At 35.9% G+C, this 25,480-nt stretch overlaps 2 protein-coding genes across 2 annotated transcripts in view; one reads left to right on the top strand and one right to left on the bottom strand.

Annotated features, from left to right (window-relative positions):
• The window catches only part of UBASH3A (ubiquitin associated and SH3 domain containing A), a 140,094-nt gene extending 123,789 nt beyond the window's left edge, over positions 1–16,305 (bottom strand). Inside the window, exons 1-2 of the mRNA XM_007493177.3 lie at positions 16,108–16,305; positions 13,166–13,219 (exon numbers count right to left, since the gene is read on the bottom strand). Coding sequence (XP_007493239.1) covers positions 13,166–13,219; positions 16,108–16,220 — 167 coding nt within the window. The 5' untranslated portion in view covers positions 16,221–16,305. The remainder of the gene's footprint in view (positions 1–13,165; positions 13,220–16,107) is intronic.
• Positions 16,306–23,603: 7,298 nt separating this feature from the next.
• TMPRSS3 (transmembrane serine protease 3) overlaps positions 23,604–25,480 on the top strand; it is a 58,779-nt gene continuing 56,902 nt past the window's right edge. Inside the window, exons 1-2 of the mRNA XM_007493179.3 lie at positions 23,604–23,621; positions 24,729–24,879. Coding sequence (XP_007493241.2) covers positions 23,604–23,621; positions 24,729–24,879 — 169 coding nt within the window. The remainder of the gene's footprint in view (positions 23,622–24,728; positions 24,880–25,480) is intronic.

Raw genomic sequence — 25,480 nt, 5'->3', positions numbered from 1 at the left:
ATAAATATGCTAATGGAGTGCTTCGTAGTTTGATGAGAACTGATGCTTTATCAGTTAAAAAGTTCCACACTTGAGAGCCAAGATGGCAGAGGGACAGAAGCATAGTGAGCACCTCTCCACTAGATCTAGAAAATACCCTCATTTGAATTTTGATGGGGAAATCCCCCCAAAGTCACAGTGGGTCATTTGTCTAGCCCAGGTCAGCATAGAGAGACAGAGTTCTGTGGACACTGGGGAGAGGAGGAGGCTGGGAGCACTCTTTGCTTTCGCATGCCAATGCCCAGCAAGAGACTGTCTACCAGGGCAAGGGGAAGGCTCATACTCAGCCAATGATAGGAACAGAAGCAAACTGAAAACTTTTTTGCCCACTGCCCAGTTCTGGGTCACATATCAAAAATAAATCAAAGAGGAGCCTATAATTCTTCCTCTCTGAACCAACGTATCTTTCCAAGGGCCTGATAGGGATTAAGTCCAGCAGCAGTCTACGTATGTTCCGATTCAATTCCAGGACAAAAACTTGAAGAACTCACAATGAGGGCGGTGAGAAAGGAAACAGAGTTTCTGTGAATCAGACCATTTGGGGAATGTTTGAAAATGTGCAGGTCCCTAGTCTCTAAGAACATAGAACACAACATCCAACATCTCAAGAAAGCAGCAGCAAGACTAGTCCAAATCTTCCCTTCAGAAGTGTTGCACAGCTCAGCCCAGCTCTCATATCAAGTCCAAAGACATGAATTAAGCTGGAGAAATAAGCAAATAAAAATATCTCCCCTTAAAAAAGTTATTACAGTGATAAGAACATTCAAGACACAAAAGAAGAGAATGACTCCCCAACATTTACAAGCAAAACATCAGAATAAACCCTACTTTAGGCAAGAATTCCTGGAAGAGATGAAACAAGGGTTTTATTTGTTTTTTAAGAGCTAAGACTTTTTAAAAAAATAAATGAAATAAGAATACTCAAGGAAAAATGGAAAAGAAATGAGAGTTATGGAAGAAAGAATTGAAATGGGAATTCAGAGCTTGCAATGAGAGGTGTAAAACCTTGTCTAAATAATTAACTCCCTTAAAATGAGAAAAGACCAAATAGAAGCCAATGGAGTCATAAGACAATGTGAAATATTAAAATAAAGTCACAAGACTAAAAATATAGAAGAAAATGTAAGATATCTTAAAGCAAAAATAACTCACCTTGAAAATAGATCAAGAAAAAAATAAAAAGAATCATTGGACTATCTGAACACTATCAACAAAACCAAAATCTACTTCAAGAAATCTTAAAAGAAAATTTAACCAGAACTCTTAGGACCAGAAAGCAAAGTTAAAATATAAAGAATCTGCAGGTCATTTACTGAAAGAAGTCCCCAAATCAATACTACCAGGAACAGCATAGCCAAAATCTAGAGTTTCCAGGTCAAAAGAAAAAAATGTTACAATCAGAAAGAAAGAATAAAAAAAACCAAGGAGCCATAGTTAGGATCACACACAATTTAACAACCATCACTTTAAAGGCATAGAGAATTTTGAATACGATATTCCAGAAAGTATATAGACTTACAGTCAAGAATTATTTAGGCAGCAAAATGGAATATAAGGCTAAAGTTGAGAAATCTGACCTTCAGAGAGGACTTCCAAGCATTCCTGATGGAAAGACCAAAGCTGTGGAAAAACTTTGAAATAAAAACTCACAAATGGACAACAAGAGGGGGCAGAGCCAAGATGACAGAGAAGGTACAGGGGCTCATCTGATTTCTAACCCTCCAATAAACTGTGAGGCAACATCTCAAAATAAATTCTCAAGCAGTATAACCCACATAAAGAGAATGAGAAGTAATTTTTCAGCCCAAAACAACTTAGAAGTCCAGCATGAGGAATCTAGTGCACTGAGCTGGAGATGGAGCACAGTTTGCCAAGGCAGGCCCCACAGAGGCAACAGACCTAGGTAGCAACTGAAGTAGCATCTAAGGGTTCTGGAACTCTCTACCACTGGGTGCAAAGCAATAGTCACATCACCCATACACAGAACAAGGTCTCAGTGCTAAGGCTCAGTCAATAGGAGGAGGAGGAAAAGCACCAACATACTCCAGCACCTGCAATCACAGGGGAGCAGGTAACCCTGGTCAAAGTTCCAAGGGGGAAAAGAGTTCTTGGGATTACTCACCGACCAAAGCACAAGACAGGAGAGTATTAAACACACCTCTCCTTATAGCACACTGAGGTGGGGGTTCAGGGTCCTCCGGAAATCCCAAGCCACTAGAAGGATCCCAGACTGGAAAGAACACATGAGTCCTCTGAGATTCAGACCTCAGGGATATGGCCTGGCCAGAGAAGACTCCTTAATAGGCACCAATAAATAGATAAAGAGGGCATTTATGTTCCGTACTTTTAATTTATATTTCATTCATTCATTCATTCATTCATTCATTTATTTATTTAATAGCCCTTACCTTCTATCTTAGAATCAGTACTGAGTATTGGCAGAAGAGTGGTAAGGACTAGGTAATGGGTTTAAGTGACTTGCTCAGGGTCACACAGCTAGGAAGTGAATGAGGTCAGATTTTAACCCAGGACCTCCCATTTCTGGGCCTGACTCTCAATTCACTGAGCTACCCAGCTGCCCCTTCCATACTTTTTAGATTTGTATACCTCACTGATAACAACTTTGTCCACCTCAGGCCCTACCTCACCAATGTTAGGGGCAAAATTAGGGTTGTTGACTGAATATATTATATTATTGGTCACCAGGGATTTAAATTCAATCCCAATAAAATACTCAAGTTAGTTTGGGATTTTTATGGTGGTTTAATTACAATACTAGGAAGAAATTAAGAAGAAGAGAGAGGGAAAGGGTATAAGCTTTATCCGGCCTAGCCTAAGCCTAGGGAAGTTCAGAGGCCTCAGCCAAGGGGCCTTCTCAGAAGATTAAATCTAGCCTGACTTCCAACCACGAGGCCTCCTCCAAGATGAGGGGCCTCCTCGGAGGATTGTGCTTTTCAGGAGGTCAAGGAAAGGAGGAATCAGCCTTACCACTCACCAAGGTTGCTCAGGGAAGACATCTCACCTAAACCACACTATAGAGTCAAATGCCGCAAGCACGCCAAAACGCTGCCAGAGTTCCCAATGCTGCTGAGAGAGGGATCACAGGAAGTGATGCAAAATATATAGGCAGTTCTTTACATCACTTCCTGTGTCTCACATGTACCAATGATAGCTTAAATTTGGCTTAGGACAGCCAAGGGGGTCTGTCAGTTGTTCCTGATTTGTCACTTGCTAGCACATGTTGGTCATAGACCATTCTCCCCTACAGTTAATCCTTAAGTGGGGGTGTATACATTCCTGGTTGCTAAAATTCTAAAGACTAAGCAGGATGGAGTAAATCTAAAATTCACACCAGTCACTCCAAAATGTCAACCCCAACCCCAGCCCCAATATCACCTGCACTCAAGTGCCACGGGCAAGGTCCAGCCTCACTTGTGACTCCAGGGGGTCCCAACAGGTGACAAACAATCAGTCAAGAAAATAACAAATGGAAGACTGCTGTATATTTATGGCCACAGTCATGCTTTGCATGTGATAGCTGCTCTGCCATTCCCAGGCTTGGTATTTATTTTCATACCCATTTTCTTGGCACATAGATACATTATCTAACACACACGCCCAAATAGAGATATTTGGGAAAGTGATACATTAACTTTTAACAAATCACTTGGTTAACATTCTATATTCTTGTATGGTGATTACAGATTCTTGACAGCATAAAGGTTTCTTGCAAGATAAATGATTTCGTCCCAGGTGGCTTAATTTTCTCATTACCCTGTGAGGAGTTTTGAGCTTACACACAATCAAGGAAATTTACTTATTAGAAGTAATCAATCAGAAGTTCTTAAAGACAATTCAACAATCATCATTGGGTTGAGAGGTACTGGGAACACAATTCAGATTTAATATTAGACTGATCATTTCTCAGTGTTTACTAGGGAGTTTGTTAAGGGGAAGAATCAAGTCACTGATGATGAAGCTTGTTGTGCCTGCACATTTTGTATAGACCTTTATGATTGATTTGTATGCTGGCTTCATGAGAATAAGTTTCTATAAGTGGGAAAGTTCTGGGCTTGGCTTGTAGCTGCGATTTTACTGGGAGTTATGTACCTAAGTAAAAGTTAATGCATGGTAGTCTTTTGGGATTGGGTTTGAGGGTTTGATATTTTGGTGATGTTTTAGAGAAATAGAGTACAGATATTTTGCTCTTGCATTATTCCTTCTGAGACTAGGGGGAATAATAATCATGTTAATTCCTTACATAAGGGATGTTAATAAGAGGTTATGCAAAGGGGATAGAGTGGGTAGTCACATCTTGCCAAAAGCCACTCTGCGGCCTCCTTAGCTACCATGAGTGACTTTGTCAAGACATCGTGGCCTGATGGCTCTCAGCACTCAAGGTCACATGCCAACCCCATACTCATTTCCAGTGTCACTGATGTGCCCTCCCCCCAATCTTGCTTAAGTCACATGCCTCCTTGCTTTTTTCTGCCATGCACCCAGCTCTTTCATGAAACCAATAAAAATGTCATATTTTATTGATTTTTTTTCTTTTGACCAGGGAGACCTGGGAACTGCCTCCCAGTCATCAATCTTGCTAATAAATCTTTGTTAACTTTGTTGAGGCACTTTGTAATTTTTTAAGCAGGAAATCCCTGAGAACTGAGACAGCTCTACACATAACAATACCACCTTGGAAGAACTGAAAAGAGATAGATCTCCAGTGCCAGCTCTGAAGGCAACTACACAAAGAACTTGGAATAGTGCTCTCTTCAACACAAGTACAGAGTCCAACTTTATTAGTTTTTTAAACTAAAAAAAAGGAAAAGGAAGGAAAATGAGCAAACAACAACAAAAAATTAACTCAACATAGAAAGTTTTTTTGGTGACAGGGTATCTCCAAACTCAGAAGATGACATCAAAGTCAATATTGGTTCATTCAAAACCTTCAAGAAAAATATTACAAGCCCCAAAAGAATTAATGGGACAACTCAAATAGATTTTTAAAAATCAAATAAGGGAGGTAGAAGAAAAATTGAGAAAGAAATGAATGATACAGGAAAGTCAGGAAAAAAGAGTTAGCAGCTTGGTAAAGGAGAAGCCAAAAAAAAAAGGCACAAAAATACAAAGGAGAACTTTTTAAAAAACAGAATTGGCCAAATGGAAAAAGATATACAAAAATACACTAAAGAGAAAAATTTCTTGAAGGACAGAATTGGACATATGGAAAAAGAGGTACGAAAATTCACATAGTAAAATAATATTTTATAATATAGAATTGGCCAAATGGGAAATGAAGTACAAAAGTTCCTTCAAGAAAATCATTCCCTAAGTGTTTTTACTCCCACAAATTGTCCTCTGCTTGTGGATATTGTTTTTTTCTCCTAGATCTCTGCAGATTGTTCAGGGACAATGCATTGACACTAATGGAGAAGTCCATTACGTTTGATTGTACCACAGTGTATCAGTCTCTGTGTACAATGTTCTCCTGGTTTTGCTCCTTTCACTCTGCATCACTTCCTGGAGGTTGTTCCAGTTCACATGGAATTCCTCCACTTTATTATTCCTTTGAGCACAATAGTATTCCATCACCAACATATACCACAATTTGTTCAGCCATTCATTGAAGAGCATCCCCTCATTTTCCAATTTTTGGCCACCACAAAGAGCACAGCTATGAATATTTTTGTACAAGTCTTTTTCCTTATTATCTCTTTGGGGTACAGACCCAGCAGTGCTATGGCTGGATCAAAGGGTAGACAGTCTTTTAGCACCCTTTGGGCATAGTTCCAAATTGCCCTCCAGAATGGTTGGATAAATTCACAACTCCACCAGCAATGAATTAATGTCCCTACTTTGCCACATCCCCTCCAGCATTCATACTTTCCTTTGCTGTCATGCTAGCCAATCTGCTAGGTGTGAGGTGATACCTCAGAGTTGTTTTGATTTGCATCTCTCTGATTATAAGAGATTTAGAGCATTTTTTCATGTGCTTATTAATAGTTTTGATTTCTTTATCTGAAACTGCCTATTCACATCCCTTGCCCATTTATCAATTGGAGAATGGCTTGATTTTTTGTACAATTGATTTAGCTCTTTGTAAATTTGAGTAATTTAACCTTTGTCAGAGGTTTTTATGAAGATTGTTTCCCAATTTGTTGCTTCCCTTCTGATTTTAGTTACATTGGTTTTGTTTGTACAAAAACTTTTTAAATTTGATGTAGTCAAAATTATTTATTTTACATTTTGTGACTCTTTCTATGTCTTGCTTGGTTTTAAAATCTTTCCCTTCCCAAAGGTCTGACATGTATATTATTCTGTGTTTGCCTAATTTACTTATAGTTTCCTTCTTTATGTTCAAGTCATTCACCCATTCCTAATTTATCTTGGTGTAGAGAGTGAGATGTTGATCTAAACCCCATCTCTCCCATGCTGTCTTCCAATTTTCCCAGCAGTTTTTGTCAAATAGTGATTTTTTTCCCCAAAATCTGGAGTCTTTGGGTTGTCATAGACTGTCTTGCTGAGGTCATTTATGCCAAGTCTATTCCACTGATCTTCCTTTCTGTCTCTTAGCCAGTACCAAATTGTTTTGATGACCACTGCTTTATAGTATAGTTTGAGATCTGGGACTGCAAGTCCTCCTTCCTTTGCATTTTTTTTCATGATTTCCCTGGATATCCTTGATCTTTTGTTCTTCCAAATGAACTTATGGTTTTTTCTAAAATTAGAATTGAGCAAGTGGAAGCTAACGACTCCACAAGACATCAAGAAACAATCAAAGTCAAAGGAATGAAAAAAAAATAGAAGAAAATGTGAAATATTTCATAGGGAAAATGACTGACCTGGAAAATAAATCCAGGAGAGATAATCTAAGAATTGACTAGCTGAAAGCCATCATCAAAAAAAGAGTTTTTAGACATCATTTTTCACGAATTCATCAAGGAAATCTGCCCCAATATTCTAGTAACAGAGGACAAAATGGAAATTGAAAGAATCCACAAATCACCTCCTGAAAGTGATCCTAAAAGGATAACTCCAAAGATAGTAGCCAAATTTTATAACTTCCAGGTCAAGGAGAAAATATATCAAGCAGCCAAAAATAAACAATTCAAATATCATGGAGCCACAGTCAGGACAACAAAAGACATAGCAGATTCTACATTAAAGGATAGGAGGACCTGAAATATGATATTCCAGACAACAAAGGAGCTAGGTTTTCAACCAAGAATCATTTACCCAGCAAAACTGAGCATAATCCTTCAGGTGAGAAAACAGGCACTCAATGAAATAGAGGACTTTTGAACATTCCTGATGAAAATACCAGAACTGAAAGGAAAATTTGACTCTCAAATTCAATACTTGAGAAAATCATAAAAAAGGAATCAGGTTTATTTCCCCCCTGGAAATGCTTGGCCAACTTCTTATAAAGGTTTTGAGATGGTTAAGGGGTGGAATTATTGTGAAATATTTTATTATTATTATTTTTTAAACCTTACCTTCCATCTTAGAATCAATACTATGTATTAGTTCCAAGGCAGAAGAGTGGTAAGAGCTAGGCAATGGGGGTCAAGTGACTTGCCCAGAGTCACACAACTGGGAAGCGTCTGAGGCAAGGTTTGAACCCAGGACCTCCCATCTCTGGGCCTGACTCTCAATCCGCTGAGCCACCCAGATGCCCCCAGAAATATTTTATTTTTTACTGATCTTTAGGATGTGAAATTGTCTTTTAAAAACTTGTTATGGAGACTGGTGATGGTGGTGTAGTTATATCATTAATGCTATAGATCCGATGTTCCTGGTGTTGTGCTGGCCATCATTTTTATTCTAATATGTTTCCCGTCAAATTATCCTCACTGCATGGGTTATACTTTTGTTTTTAATTGATTGTGTTTTCTTGTGTTTTGGGTTTTTAAAAAAAATTTAACTTTTTCCTTTTGTCTTATTCATGTTAATATGGTTTTAAGAATATTTTCCTGGCAGAGGGTCCCCTTAAATTTTGGGGGAACCTTATCTCTAAGAACAAGATATTGGCAGCATTTGTTTTATGTAGGCTTATTTGGTTTCACTTTATGATAGCAGAGAGGCTGTTCTTGGGATTATTATTATATTGAATTCTTTTTAGCACAAAAGACCGAGAGGTGGTGATGGGGTGTTAGTGTTGGAGGTTTAGTACAATTTCCACTGTCTAGTGGGAGTAAATGCCTTTCAGAACTAATATAGCCAATTGTTATGATAAATATGAAGACTTAAGGGAATATATATTTTATTTGAATTTTTTAAACCTTTGAAATAATATTCTTTTGATTCTTTGTTTTGTTATTGAGTTTTTCAGTTAAAAAACATCTCATTGCATACTAAGCACGAGGCTGAATTGCTGGAGTGTACCGACTTAGGTCTATATGAGATGACAGGAGAATATGAGGTGATGCAGAATTATTTTATTCATATTTTTCTTAGTAGTGATTTGTGGGATGCTTTCATATAATTTATTCTTTTATTTTTAAACCCTGACTTTTTGTCTTAGAATGAATACGATGTATTGGTTCCAAGGCAGAAGAGCTGTAAGAACTAAGAGGTAAATAACTTGCTTAGGATCACAAAACTAGGAAATGCTTAAGGCTGGTTTGAATCTAGGACCTCCTTCTCTAGGCCTGGTTCTTAATCCACTGAGCCACATAAGAGACGCTAATGATTTATTCTTTTGAAACCTTTTCATATCCTTTGACAAATTATCTATTATAGGAAATCTAAGTTGTATTTTTGTGTCTCTTTATTTTACTTATTAGTCTTTTATTAGTGTGACTTGATGCAAAAATCTTTTCCCCATTTGACAGTTTCTGTTTATTTACTACATTCACTTTGTTTATGCAAAAGCCTTTTAATTTTATATAATTGAACTTCTCTATTTTTTTCATCATGATCAACGTGCCTCTTATGTGGTCAATAATTTAAGATTTCTTCCCCTACCATAGCTGTGAAATATCCCTCCTATTCTTTAATTTTAAAAATCAGTTGTCTATTTATATTTGGGTAGTACTCTTTTGGAACTTATTGTAGTATGTATTATAAGAATTTTGCCCAACTACTTTCCAGTTTTCCTAGAAGCTCAAATTTAATTTCTTAATAAATTATATTATGGGATTTATAAATCAATGGATTAATGTACTTAAATTTTTCTTCCTGATTCTCATTTACCGACTCTGTTCCCTGATTTGCTTTTCTATTTTTAAAAACTAGAATAAATAATTTTAAAATTACTTTTCTTTTCAGGTCCAGGTTTTCTCCCTCCCACCTTCTCCTCCAATTACTGAGTAAACAAGAAAAACAACTTTTTACATGCATAATCAGATAAAACAAATTCTCACATAATCATATCCATGCATTCATATGTGCGTATGTATGTACATGTACACGTTTTTCCCTCAATATACACACTGAGCCCATGATCTCTCTATCTGGAGTGGGTAGCATGTTTCATCACAGACCCTAAGGAATTGTGGTTGGCCATTGGGTTTATATGACTTCTTAGTTCTTTCAAATTTGTCTTTTCAATATTGTTGTCATTGTAAAAAGAGTTCTCCTGGTTTTGATCACTTAACTTTCATTACTTCATTTAATATTCCCAGGTTTTCTGAAACTATCACCTTCATAATTTCTTACAGAGCAATAATATACCCTCAACTTCATACAACATAAATTGTTCAGCCATTCCCTTATTTAGGGGAAAACCACTTAGTTTTCGATTCTTTGCTACCACAAAAGAACTGCTATAAATATTTTGTACATATAGGTTCTTTTCCTCTTTCTTTAACATCAAAGGGTAGACATGATTTTATAATATTTGAGCCATAGTTCCAATTTGAATTTACAATTCCACCACCAATACATTAACATACCTATTTCTCAACAGCCCATTTAGTATTTTAAATTTTCCTTTTCTGTCATCTTTGCCATTCTGATGCCATAACTATGAGGTGGTACCTCAAAGTTATTTTTAATTTTTCTAATATTATGTGATTTAGAATATTTTTCAAATGGTCATTCATTACTTGGATTTCTTCTTCTGATGACTGTTTATATCCTTTGATCATTTGTCATTTGGAGAATGGCTCTTATTCTTATAAATTTGAGTCAGTTACCTGTAAATCTTAGAAATGAGATCTTTATTCTATAAATTTGCTTCAAAGATTTTTTTCCTGCTTCATTTGTAACTTTAATTGAATTTTATCATTTGTCTAAAAGCTTTTTCACTTCTCTAAATCAGAAATTTCCATGTTACGTCCAATTTACTTAGTCTTTTACTACATTGTGAACTTTTCTCCTTTCCATGGTTCTGACAGGTAATTTCTTCCATTCTCCTCTAATTTGTTTATGATGTCATTCTTTATAGCTAAATCACGTTCCTATTTGAAGCTTCTCTTGGTAGATGTAATGAGATGTTGGTTGACATCTAATCTCTGCCAGACTACTTTTTCCAATAGTTTTTGCCAAAGAGTGAGTTCTTTTCCTAATAGTTAGGATCTTTGGGTTCATCAAAGTGTAGGTTACTGTGCTCATTTGCTTCCCTATATCATGTACTCCATCCATTTCATTAATCAACCACTCTATTTCTTATCTGGTATTAAATTGTTTTGATGATTATGGCTTTGTAGCATGGCTTGAAACCTGAATATCAAATAGGTTTAATGATTGAAACTTTATATTATAGTGTGTAGTTTGGTAAGGCAATGCTAATTTTATTCCCACTTTTTTAATGATTTTGCTTTAGATACTAGACCTGTTTTTCTTTCAAATGAATTTTGTTCTCAGTTTATCTAACGCTCTATTGTTTACCCTTGGCAACTGTATTGCTATGAAAAGAAATGTGCAAGCTAATTTAGGTATTATATTATCATTACTTTATGGTGTTGGTATGGCCCAACTACAAGCACTGACTGATAAGCCAATTATTTTAGTTTTCCTTTATGTCTATGAAGCCATACTTATACAAATCTTTTATAGATGGATAGGTTAATGTCTAGGCACTTTATGAATTCTATAGTTTAATTAATGGATTTTTTCTCATAATTTCTTTAATGCCAATATGAATGCTATATGTACATGTTATTTTTGTGGATTTATTTTATATTCAACTACTAGTCTGAATCTATTAATGATGCCAATTAGGGTCAATCAGTTTTTTGTTGTTGTTGTTGTTGTTGTTGATTCATCAGAGTGGGACAATTTTGTCTCCATATTCGTGTTTAGACTTTCAATTTCACACATTCTCATTTTATTATTAAAACTAGCATTTCTGGAACTTTCAGTAAACGAGAAGAGAGGAGATATCTAGCTCTCCCTGTGTTGATGTTTTAAAAAAAATCTTCTAGTATTTCTCCCTTGCAAATACAGTTATTGATAATAAAACACAAAATATATGCTGTGAAAATTTTTATCCTATTTCTTTTGAATATGTTACTTCTAAGCCAATCAACAAATGTTCATATATATATATGCATGTATATGTTTATGCATGTCTATGTGCATCTGCATATATGTGAGTACATGTGTGTTTAGAACTATTTGTGGTGAAAAATATTAGAATCTAAGAGCTTTCTCAATATGAACATAAAGTAAGAATAAAACTATTACTGCAAGCAAAGTGATGACTTATTTAGAAAATACTAGGAATCAAAAAGTCTTGTAAAAATATTTATAGTCATGTTCTTTGTGGTGACAAAAAATTGGAAAATGAGGGAATGCCCATCAATTGGGGAATGGCTGAACAAATTGTGGTTTCTGATAGTGACAGAATACTATTGTTCTCAAAGGAATAATGAACTGGAGGGATTCCATGTGAACTGGAACGACCTTCAGGAATTGATGCAGAGTGAAAGCAGTATAACCAGGAGAGCATTATACACAGAGATTGATACACTGTGGCACAATTGAATGTAACTGACTTCTCTCCTAGCAGCAATGCAATGATCCAGGACAATCCAGAGGGACTTATAAGAAAAAACGCTATCCACATCCAGAGAAAGAACTGTGGGATCAGAAACGCAGAAGAAAAACAAGTGCTTGATCACATGGTTTGATGGGGACATGATTGGGAATGTAGACTCTAAGTGATCATACTAGTGCAAATATTAATAATGTGGAAATAGGTCTTGATCAGTGACACATGTAAAACCCAGTGGAATTGCTCGTTGGCTATAGGAGGGGGGTGGGAGGAGGAGAGGGAAAGAACATGATTCATGTAACTATGGAAAAATATTCAAAATTAATTAATTAAATAAACTTAAAAAATAAAAAATTAGGAATCAACAAATGAACTAATTGAGCTGATTAATAGTTTCAGAATAGTGAGAAAAAATTTCAGAAAAGTTAATATACACACATATGATTATGACAAAAAGAAATTTCTTAATTATGATAAAAAGCATGTATGTATATATGTGTTTGTACACACATATGCTTTTGATGCTAAACATGACAGAAAATAATTTTTTTCATGAATGATTAGGATAGAAAAGTGGAGGGCACAATTTATAATACATAAATCTTCTTGAAGTTGATCAAGTCCAGCAAGAAAATCATAAATCTAACATGTATTTTCAATGTATTTAGATATTAAAACTATTTTAAAAGAAACAAACATACTGACATTTTCCTTCCTTAAGGGAAAATAAAAATTGAGTATAATTTTTGCTATATGAATGACTTTATATTTCTGTCTTAGAATCAATACTGACTCTAGAATCAGGTGAAAGAGCTCTAAAGGCTAGGCGCAATGGGGGTTAAGAGAGTTGTCCAGCTAGTTGCCCAGCTTTTGGGGGTAAAGTGAGTTGCCCACATGGCTGGGCTAGGAAATATCTTGGGCCAGATTACTACTATTTTTTCAAAATCTAGCACCTTAAGTCTTTTTCTACCCTGACAAGCTTGACTAATGAGCATGACTAGCATGACTAATAAATATTAGTTCTTCATGGAGTCATTTTATTTTTACTTTTGAATATATAGCTTAGCACCATATGCAAGTTTGAAAGTTTAATAAATACTATGCTGAAAGATAAATATTATGAGGGGAGAAAAGAAAAACCAGTTGAGTTGCCCTAAATGCAACACAAAATCCAAATTTACTCACCATTCTGATGCTTCTTCTACTGTTCTTCTTCCTGTAGCTGCCAATGCTTTTTGTCTATGGGAAATGTAATATATGATATTGTTCAAGACTTAAAGCTGTACAACAGAGAAGGTAAATAAGGAAGATGAACTACATTTAAAAATCCCCAAAATGAGATGGATTGAAGTGGAAACAATAAACTCATTTATACATACAGAATTCATATGTTCCGGATTTTACAGAATAATTTAACTTCCAAATATTCTATAATCAATTTAATTAATTATCGGAGTGTCATGGCTAACATTTCATCAAATAGTACAGGAAAGAATTAAATTCATAAGGATTATAAAATATGGTACAAAATTGAGGGGCACAAGAGATGAGGAATTATAGGACAAAAAACACTGATTCCTCATGAAAATGTATCCATATTCACCCTTACATATGTATGTTTTATAGTGTGGGCAGCATAATATTTATTTAATAAATGTGAGGTAGATGGTAGAGTGAGGATAGTATGGAATTGATGACAACTGATTAAGATGTTTATATAAAAGTTACACATTTCTTACTGGGCACACTATTAGGAAAGTCTATACAATTATGGCATCAAGATTTGGTTGGTTTTCTCACTCAATTGTTTTTTATAAAAATGTCTGAAAATGTCTTTATTATACGTATAGGATTATTTTATTGAAAGAGGGAATATCACTTCACAAATAATATTGGTACATAACTATTATTAATAACATTTTAATATGACCCCAATAACTCTAGAAAAGCAAGTGGGGCTTACACCCATCAGTACTTCAAAGAAAACTCAAAACTTTTTCTTTAGGAAATTTAGTTTGCTGCATTAATTACAAAAGCCTTTTTGATTTCTGAAAACTCACACAATTTTCTTCTAGTCACAGAGATGGATGAAGATATTGGTCTAGGATGGCACCAAGGTACTCTGAATTAATATAAGCTCATACTTCTAGGAGAGTTTTGGTTGGGTCTAGTTTCTGGGAAACAATGATTTATTCTCTAGTTTTTAGAAATATTAGAAAGTGTTTTAAAGAGCGGATAGAACATGCAGTGAGAGAAGGAGGGTAATGTATACAAATTTGGAAAACCTTGGGACCGTGAATTCTGGTTGTGAAGTACTTTAAGGGTCAGTCAGTTTATGCTTCAACCTAAAAGCTTTGGGGCTTATTAATTCTTTCAGAAAAACTCTTTGACACCTGGGTGCCAATGGAGTGGGGAGAGACTTAAGGCAATTTAGTTTTAGTCTAGACCAAAGGCAATGAGGGTCTTTACCCGGAGAGTGGCTATGAGAGTAGAGCTAAAAAGGTGTATTTGGAAATCCCTGGAATTACTTGGATGGGGAGGGTAGTGGGGGAGAACCAAAGAATGTGGAGTAAAAAATAATGCTAAGGATAACTAGAAGAATGGTGGTAACCTTGCCAGAAAGAAGAAATTACAGAAAAAGGGAAAGATGAATTTTATTTTGGATAAGTTGAGTTTCAGATGTTAAATGTTTATTTTTTAAAACTTCCTTTAAGTGTTTTGAACTCTATACATAATAGTTGCTTATTAAATCTTTGTTGAGATGGATTTAAAGAAATCTCGAGACATATACTTTTGGACATGATCAATGTGTGGATTTGTTTTATTGAGTTTATTATGAACATTTTCTTTTTCTTTTGTATTGTTTATTGCAAGGATGGGGAGAAGGTTACAGTGAGATGGAAAGATAAAATCTAATGTAAATAAATGCTAATTAATTAACTAATTAATTCATTGAGGTTGTCTTTTGCCTGGGGTTAAATAGTTCTGGGATGTTAGGCAGAATTTGAACTCCAAAGTCTTCCTTACTCCTAGTCAATATTCTATCCATTATACAATGTTGCCTCTTTCTAAGGCAGAAGTAAGGATATTAGTTACTGAGGTACAGAAAAAGTACATTGCTTTGGAAACCAATATATGGTATATTTGCCAAATCATACTACCCTAACTAAGAGCAAAACAAAAATAAGAGGCTTATTCGTGGTCTAAATGAGAAATATTTCTTAAATTTTGAAATAAATTGGTTCTCTTGGCATGCTACTTAGCAGAGATGGACCCACAAATAGAATACATTTTTATTATTATGATGATTATTAACTATTATGATTAATTAAATTAATTAAAATTATTATGATTATTAAAATCATAATAATGTGAATTCATTTTAGGGGGAAGTTGTGAGCCCCAGATGTTATTTCATTCAAATCGCTTTGTTTTAAAGTGAAGATTTAATTTTTAAAAATTTGTCTGTACTCAAAACAACATAGCATTCTCCAAAATCTCCTTTCCAGTTTAACACAGACGTGTTAATCTAAATGAATCCTATGATATCCAATAAATAATGAATTATTGTAGTAAGAGTGCTTCAATTTTCACTTCTTCAAAATAGAGGCTAATCATTTATAACTTTTTGACATAAAACAAATTGTCATGGTAGATTGTGAAGGAGGAACCCCCAAACCACAATGTGCTGGGACCATTTGCAAGTAAGCAAAGCTAAACATAAAACCATTGACTGCTCTATTTTGGTAGCTACAACTCAGCATTGCCCAAACCTGAATCAGTGACTCATATAGTAGATACTCAATAAATTATTATTTTTTATTAACTTATGAATTCCTTCTTGACATGCAAACCAACAATCTTTCTAAAATAAAGTATTTCTATAAGGGTTTGAACCATGTGGCACGTGTACTAAAACTATCTACAGAATGTTGTTTTCCTGTGAAAGAAAATGAAAAAGAGGGTCTGATCTTCAATTAAACTTCTAGGAAATTTTAAATTTGAGCTAACGAGAGAGTGGAGTAACAGATGCCTCTGGTTGGAATTTCAAAGGGCCCAAAGTTACAGGTTCTCCAAGGCAAACTTTCAGAAAGTGAACAGCAAAATTTCTGGAGAAGAATACTTACGCCATGTGTGCTGGGAACCCCATAGCCAGAAGTGGCTCCAAAAGAGGCAAGGTGGTTTGGTCCTTAAGCTTCTTGGCGATCTTTGTGTAGAGCTGAGTTTCTTTAGCAGCCATGCCTTGCCCACTCAAGTTAAATGGATATGCTTGGGAGACCCAAATCAATAGATTTAGTTATAGAAGAAGGCAGGCTGGGGCTGTTAAGAGCAAACCTCACCCCTAACTTGTGATCTTTTTGACAAAGTTGACATCCTGTTGCAGGATGGTGGTTTCCTCTAGACTCTCGAGAATCGTGAATTCTTTTTTTTCCTTCCTATCTTACTACATGCATGCTTTGAGTTGAACAAGTCCATGGAGACCCCTGCCAGGTAGCAGTACTTGGAAGAAAACAATGTAAAGGATTAGACTAATTTCTTCCAGATTTGTTCATTTCATTCATGCTTCTAGAGGGAGTTTTCTTTGGAGGACGTCAGTTGATTTAGTTTGGCCTTGTTAGAATGAAAATAAAACGTGTTCGTTCCTCACTGCATGAAACAAATGTGAAGTCTGGACTCGAACAGACCCAGATTCTAGCCCTGCCTCAAGCCCACAGGAGACTAGCCAAGGAATCCAAAGGGAAGACAGAGTTCTGTCACTGTCCCAGAGATAGCAGGGCTTTCCCCAGAGGACAGTGGCTGAATTAGACAGTAGTTTACTGTTTCTCAGACCTAAATATAGGTCAAGGCCTGACAGATCTCAAACCAAAGTGGGCAGCAATTCTCCTTTTCCCTGCTTCAGACCACTGTGAGCAGCGAAAGCTTGCAGGTTCCCACCCCAAGCTGTCCCTGACATGCCCATGTAACACAACAAAGAACGCTGCAGCAGGAGCAGCACTGATCTTACCTCCAGATATACCACAGAACATCTTAACAACAAGTTGAAAGTCAGGAAGTAGGCCAGAAGAATGAGTAAACAAACAAACAGAAAGAGTGGCTCATCAAAAGCTACAAGAGTGATGGGATGCTCCAGACCCAAAGCCAGGAGAAGGGAATGGCTCAAAATGATTGATAAGCAAAACCTTAAAGGAAAACACAAATTCAACTAGAACTCTTGGAAGAGATGAAGCAAGAGCTGAAAATTTTAAGCTAAAGGGAAAATACTTTCATAGAAGAAAGAATTTGAACAGGAAGAGATAATTTAGTATAAGAAGTATTTTACTTGGCCAAGCAACAAACTCCCTGAAAATGAGAATGGATAAAATAGAAGCTAATCATCGAGAAACATTAAAAAAGAATATTTGACACATTAACATTTAACATAAAAAATGATCTACAAAACAGATCAAGAAGGAAAAAATTAAGAATTATTGGATACATGAATATCGTAACCAAAACCAGAACCTAAACACATATTAAAAAAAAAAAAAACAACACAAAAGAAAACTGCCCAGGTGTCTTAGAAGCAGAGGACAAAGTGGAAATAGAAAGAATCCACTGGTCACCTTCCAAAACACCTAAAAGAAAACTCCCAGGAGCATTGTAACTTAAGTCGAGAGCTTCCTCTTCAAAGAAAACACACCGCAAGTAGACAGAAAGAATTTAAGCACTGAGAAGCCGTCAAGACCACATGCGATTTAGCGGCCACCTTTATGAAGAAGCAGAGAGTTTGGAATACAATATTCTAGAAGGCAAAGGAAATAATCTCACAGTTAAAAGAAAACAAAAGTTTCTAGAAAAACTGAGTATTATGCTACAGAGGAAAAATAGATTTTTTAATGAAGTAGAGGCATTCCAAGCATTCCTGATGAAAAGACCAGAGCTTCATAGAAACTTTGAAGTTCAAATTCAGGAATGAAGAGAAAAATTTAAAAAAGGGTAAACCTGACTTAAAAATAGTAAGATTAAATGAGGTTAACTGCTTATATTCTAATATGAGAAGGTCATAGTGAAAATCTAATTAGAAGTGGCTTAGGAAGGAATTTATTATGTCTAAATGACATGAAGAGAATAATGGAGAAGGGAAGAGGAGTATACTAGTCATAGAAAGGAAAGAAAAACTAGGAAAAATCACCTCCCCTATTCTGGGTACACAAGTAGTAGTTTGTAAAACCAATGAGGAAAGAGTTGAGGAAGGGGGTAACATTTGAACTTTATTCTCATTTGAATTGTTTAAAGGAGAAAAAAGATATGCTTAGACCGTTGGGTATAGAAATACATTTTATTCAACATGGAAATAGTAGAGAAAGGGACAAAGGGGAAAAGGGAAAATAATTTTTAGAATTGCAAAAATTTAAAGACAAATGAAAGCATTAGCATCTCTGATCAGCATAATAGCTAACCAACATTCCAGAAGACTAATGATAAAATATGCTCCCCATTTCCTCGTAAAAAGATGAAAGACTCATTGTATAAAATGAGATGTGTGCATGTAGCAATGTGGAAATTTGCTTTGCTTGACTCTACATACCTGCAATAGGGATTTTCTCTATTTCTCAGTTGGAGGATGAGGGCGTGGCGTGGGAAGGAAAGGAGGTAGATTTTTGCTGATTGGAAAAACCCCACCTAATTAAAATGGTTTCAAAAGGAGTTAAACTTCTATTTCTTTTAAAATTATATCAAAAGATTAATTTATATAAGGGATATTACTTCATTCTGTCAAGCTTCAATTTTTTGTCCCCTTATAAAAATTTGAAAAATTACATTCCTGTATTAAAATGGAATTGATAAGATCTTTTCCACCTACTTAATCCTAAGACATTTCATTCCAACCTATGGAAACATGTGTCATGGTGAATTCTTCAGCTCTCCTTTGGATTTAGATGCCCTAAATTTCTCCTTCATGCATACTATGTTACGTCAAAACTGGCTTCAGTGCTGTTCCCTGTAAGCAAAACTGATCCTAATGGACTTTTGAACAGTGTGTCCCTCATTCCCAATAGACTCCTTGCTCAGTTTTGTCACAGTAAAACCTGAAATTCCTTCAAAGCTTGAGTGCCTTTTCCTATAGGAAGCCTATCCTGATGACCCCTTCCCTACTTTCTAGTGCTTTCCCACTCTCTGGAGATTACTTTCATACACTTTGCATGAATTTTGAATTTGCTCTTTTCTATAGATGTTTTCCCCTGATAGAATGTTTTGCCTATCAGAGGTCACTGAGGCTGGTCAGGGTGTGGTCTTCTAATAAAGTGTCTACTCCAATTTTTTTCTCTCAGGTTGGAAAAACTAGAGGAAAAACCCAAAGCAAATGTCATCTAGGAGAAAATGAAATGAACTCAGGTGGCAGAGGCTTCAGTCTAAATCCTAGTTCTCCTTCCTTCCTTCCTTCCTTCCTTCCTTCCTTCCTTCCTTCCTTCCTTCCTTCCTTCCTTCCTTCCTTCCTTCCTTCCTTCCTTCCTTCCTTCCTTCCTTCCTTCCTTCCTTCCTTCCTTCCTTCCTTCCTTCTTCCTTCTTCCTTCTTCTTTCTTCCTTCCTTTCTTCCTTCCTTTCTTTCTTCCTTCCTTCCTTCCTTCCTTCCTTTCTTTCTTTCTTTCTTTCTTTCTTTCTTTCTTTCTTTCTTTCTTTCTTTCTTTCTTTCTTTCTTTCTTTCTTTCTTTCTTTCTTTCTTTCTTTCTTTCTTTCTTTCTTTCTTTCTTTCTTTCTTTCTTTCTTTCTTTCTTTCTTTCTTTCTTTCTTTCTTTCTTTCTTTCTTTCTTTCTTTCTTCTTTCCTTCTTTTTTTAAAACACACACACTCACATACACACACCATCTCTAACCCCCATTACTCCCACCACCATTAAAACCCCAAATACTTGAATATACACATTATAAATAGAATTAATAAAATCCTTCTATCTCCCAGGCAATATGTTGCATGCAAGTGATAAGAATGATCTTATAACTAGTTAAATTTAACTTTTCTGCAGGTTTTGCTTCCTCTTTCTATATTGAAAAAAGCATAAAGTTAGGAAGCAGTTAAAATAATCTTGTCTTTATTAAGCCAAGTCCTTGGCTTAAAGTGAGTTTCCTGAAGAGAGTTTTCCATCTGGGCTTTTCTCACTCCTTTCCTACTCCCACAAATGCAGCTTGCACCCATGGTACATAACATTCAGGTAAAATATCACTAAGCAAGTATGTGGTACAGTGGAATAAAGTAGGGGAGCTGGAGTCAGGACAGAGCTGCGCTCATAGTTTACCACGGCTATTATTGGCTGTGGGACCTTTGGTAAGTCATTTCAATCTCTTTGTTACCCAACTTCTTCATCTATAAAATTGGGATCAGAGTAGCACCTTATCTCAGGGCTAATATGAAGATAAAATGAAACAATATTTATAAAGCACTATATAAATGGTAGCCATTATTATTAAAAGAAAGGTATTCTACTTTTTATGTCTTAAAGCATGAAGTCAACTGCATTTAAATCTTTATATTGGATTTAGAGAGACTGTAGATGAACCAATGGGGGAAGAGTACACTATAGCTCAGAAAACCATGATTCTTTGTTTCCATAATTGCTCCTAGGAAAAAGAAAGGAAGAAGAAGGGAGAGGAGGTAAGAGAAGGATAAGAGAGGAAAGAGAAGGGGGAATTCATTAAATGCCTGTTTTGTGTCAGACACCTTACTAGATACTTTTACAAATATTCTATTTGATATTTGTTTGATTTTTTTGTAGAAAAAAACCAAGTGTCTGATGTGTTACTGATTATAATAGTAATCTAAAATAATGGTGTATTAATAAATACCAAGTTAATTTTTCTAGCTGTCATATAACTATAATTCATTATAGTAATGAAATAGTTAGGTGGAGCAGTAGATAGAATTCTGGCTCCGAAGTCAGAAAGACCTGAATTCAAATCTGACCTCAGACATGCATAAGCTGTGTGATCCTGGGCAAGTCACTTAATTGTTTGCCACGGTTTCCTCATCTGTAAAATGAGCTGGAGAAGGATATGGCAAACCACTCCTGTATCCTTGCCAAGAAAACCTCAAATGGTGTCATGAAGAGACACTGATGCCTGAAATGACTCAACAGCAATGAAAGAAGCAAATAATAAGAGTGAGTTAGAGCCCAATTTTATCTTGGTTTATAGTCCTCAGCATTACTGATGTATTATGCATTATGCCAAGGGGCTAAAGACTATATCCAGACAAACAAAAGGACCATTATCATCAAGAAGCAACAAAGACAGAATCAAGTGATCAACAAGTATTATAGTGTATACTACCTGCTACATGCTAGATACTCAGAATCATCCTCAAATATAAAGAAAAACAACTGAGATGAGGCACCTTAAATCTAATTGACTTCTACTTGGCCTGAGATACCAGATTATCAAACAAGAGGAGGAGATGTAGATTGGATTCTAGTACAGATGGGAAGTAGAGAGGTAGGTGCCTCGCCATCTTGCCTTGTGCATTTCCTATTCCGCCATTCAGCTTCCAAAATGATTTTTCCTAAAATATAATTCTGGCCACCGGAGTTTATTGTCGTGTGATCTAGGAAAATCATTTTGGCAGTTTAGTGGAGGATAGACTGTAATGATAAGAGGTGTATGGCAGGCAGACCAATTAGCGGGCTATTTCAATGGTCCAGCTAAGGGGAGATGAGGGTCTACAACAGGGTGGTGGTCATATCAGAGAAGGCTTGTAGTTGAGAGATGTTGTAAAGGTGAAATTAATAGACCTTGATTGGACACAGAGAGAGGAGTAGAAGATAATGAAGAGATGAGGATGAGAAAAAGGTCTTGAGCCTGAGAGACTGGGAAAATGGTGGAACCCACAATAGTAAGAGGGAATTTAAAGTAGGGATAGAAATAGAGGAAAAAATAATGAGTTCCATTTTGGACATGATAAGTTTAATGTATCCTCTGGGCACCCAACTCAAGGTGTTTGAAAGGAAGTAGAAATTGTAAGACGGGAGGTTAGCAGAGAGGTTAAGATTGAAAAGTAAATTTGACAATCATCAGCCCAGAAATCATAATTGAATCCATGGGATCTAATGAGGTCATCAAGTGAAATAATACAGAGCAAGAAGGATAGAAGGTCATGCACATAACCTATAGTTATTGAGAATGACTTGGATGAAGATTGAGCAAAGAAGACTGAGAAGTGGTCAAATAGGCATTTGGAGAATCAGAAAAGAGTAGTGCCATGAAAACCTAGAGAGGATACTGTCAAGGAGAAAAGGAAGATCAACGGCATCAAAGCTGACAGAAATTTCAAGAAAGGTTGTAGAAATTACATTGTTCAATTGTCCAATGAAACATTTAGAGAGATTTCTAGAAGCAATAGCATTATGGCCTCAGGGAGGAGTCCTTTGGCAGCCTTGGGCATTTCAAGTGAGGGAACAAAACCTTGGGAAAAAAGGAACTATGATACTTTTGTTCTGTAAGGCAGCAGAACAGATCGGAAACTTGGTGCTTCTCCTCATCAGAGGAGGCTTGACGCTAGGCAGGAAAGAGACAGAATATGATCATAAGGGACCCAGTTTTCCATTTTACAACCTAAGAAGAGGCTGAACACCAGGTTGTATAATACCTGAATCCCTTTATTCTAGCCTAATATTCTATCTGGTATAAAACGCTGTCTCTTTCCAATATAGGTCATAAGCAAGGAAAGTTAAATGGAGGTGAACTTAAAATCTCTGCAAGATAAGAGACTGAATTGACTTGAACTTAAGCTTCCACAAAGTAAGACACTGAACTATTTATCTGTATAATTTACTTCGTGAAGTTCTATATATAATGGGGGTTTGACAAGATATGAGAATTCCTTTGGGGTATCCCTCTTTGCACAGAACAGGTACAGTCTTGGATTCATAAGATACATATTTTTCAAATTATGCCATCTTGAGAACAAGCCAGGAAGTGGCAGACCTCCATCTGAATTCACTTATTTTTGTTTTTAGACATGAGCTGCTAGAGTGGGCTGGGAATTCCTTCAGATCAGAAATTTAGCTTTATTACCGAGGAGAAATTTTATGTCTCAGTCCCTGATATTCCCATGGAAGAAACTTGTAAGGAAGTGTGTACTTTGTTTTAAATAGATAAGTAAGTAGCCAGGTAAATTTAGTTTCTAATTCTTTAGCCCTAAATCCTATTTATCACTATTTTTATTGGACCAGTTAAATAAAGGGGGATAACAAGCTCATCCTCACCCCTAGTGAGAAACTGCCATTGCACTATCCCTAGCTTCCAGTGTTACTCTTAATGAAAATGAAAACAATCTATTCAAAAGATTCTTTTTTGAGAAGTCCCTGAAAGGGTTTGATTACCTTATCTGCTCACACTAATTAAAAAAGAGGCAGCCCTTTTTTTTTCACCTTCCCCATTTCTGTCATCCAGCCATCTAGGCTATCAGATATCCATATCCATAGACAGCTTGAATTTCACAGACCACAGCAATAATGCCATTTGTTACAATTACTGAGCCTGCAGTGCCTTGCGAATTGGTGGAAATATTTCCAAAGCAGAGTAATTTGTTAGACTAGTTTTTCATTGAGTTGATTTTTATAATGAAAAAGGAAAGCCCTTTTACTCTGAATGATGGATTCTCCAGAAATGGTGAGTAACGTGGGGGTGTACAGTGACGCGTTTTTGAAAGGAAGAATTCCTTGTATTCTTCGGTGTGTTACAAACTCAATTATCGGTTTGAGAGAAAAAATTCTCACTCATAAGTCTTACATTTCAAAATTTATTTATTGTACATTCTTTCCTCTTTCTTTCTCTTTCTTTCTTTCTTTCTTTCTTTCTTTCTTTCTTTCTTTCTTTCTTTCTTTCTTTCTTTCTTTCTTTCTTTCTTTCTTTCTTTCTTTCTTTCTTTCTTTCTTTCTTTCTTTCTTTCTTTCTTTCTTTCTTTCTTTCTTTCTTTCTTTCTTTCTTTCTTTCCTCTAAATACTTTGCTGAATGTTGATAGCAAGCTGTAGATAGTAGTTAGAATAAAAAACAAAATGGCTGAAGTATAAACATATGAGTTAGTTACATTGGATATTCCTCACAGCTAACAGAATGGAGAAGGGGAAGAGGAAATATCAATATGTTCTTATTTGGTGTTCAATTATGCCTTTTAAAAAAAGAGTAAAGGCTAAATTTGTGTAATAGGGAACTGGGCTGGTCAGTTAATTTAAGACCAACCCCAGGGTGTCTGTTACACATTTTATGTAGGTTAATGAAAACGGCTTCGAAACATTCCTAAAATAAAGGGAACGGAAAAATAAAGAGATTAAGAACGACGTCAAACATCTATTAAGAGGTTTGTTAAGTTTGTGTAAACTAAAACGATGCTGATGTTCTTGAGCTCTGCATTGAGGAATAGATGGAATTCCTTGATTAGGGAATACTGGTTATGCTATCATGGTTGTTGGAAGTGAGCCGCCCCAAGTTTCTTCAGACTTTGGTGCATACTGGCGGCTAACGGGACAAAAGTGCCCAGCACTAATATTTGCCTTTATTCTTAATTAAGGCCATATATATAATAGCCAATTTTTTTGTATATAAGTGAAAATACTGTATTTCGAATTATCTTCAGAATTAAAATTTCTGATAGCTGCACCAGCATGAGTGCAGACAGCACTCTTGAGAAAGTCATTGGCTCCACTTAATGAAGACTAGCCTAAAGATTAAAGATGTGAAAATGTGCTCTTTTCCTCTTTCTCTCTCTTTTTTGAAAAGGAGGTGGAAGTGGAGTTGGAGGCCAACCAAGGAGGTTCTGAAGGAGTCACTGCCACTAATCCTGACTTGTCAACGTCTGAGGCTCCTTTTTCTTTTAGATCATTTTTTGGTTTTGATGATTTAAAAATGGGACCTGGTGAAATTGGACCAGGTAGGTTTCCCCTCTCATCCCAATGGTTAATGCTGTAGAATATGCCTTTTAATCTCTCCAGGTGCTCTTTTTTCCTTGAGAGTAGAGCATAAGCTTCTGATCACAGAATACTAGTTAGAAAGAAAAACACGTGATTTCTTGGTTCGGCACCCGCCACCTTTAACTAGGCAAGGAAAGGATAATTATTTCATTTCTTTATAGAAGATTTCAAGAGATAAAGTTTCCTTTCAGTAGTTTGTTTTATTATGACAACAAGCAGATTCTCCCTCCTATCCCTTTTTGGACCACTGTGAGGAACATCCTTTACCATTTCACATGGGCACCTTTTCTTGCAGAATTTCTGAGGGGTCCTAAGATTATATGACTAGCTTAGGGTCAGAAGGAGTCTTGGTCTCAACTTTCTTTCTATGAAGCAAACCACCCCACTGCCTTTTCCTACACTATTAGTTCTTTCTTATTTGCTAAATATTCTACTTTAATCTAAACCATTTTTCTCTGCTAGTCTTCTAGGAATAAAGAAGCATCAGAGTTATGATGTAGAGGAAAGAACATTGAATTTAAAAATAAAAGACCCAGATTTAAGTACTGATGGCGCAAAGTA

This window comes from Monodelphis domestica, chromosome 4 (assembly GCF_027887165.1).
Source record: "Monodelphis domestica isolate mMonDom1 chromosome 4, mMonDom1.pri, whole genome shotgun sequence".
In the NCBI taxonomy this organism is placed as follows: Eukaryota; Metazoa; Chordata; class Mammalia; order Didelphimorphia; family Didelphidae; genus Monodelphis; species Monodelphis domestica.
Note: the sequence above shows the minus strand (reverse complement) of the source record. Positions and strands in the feature narration are given on the sequence as shown.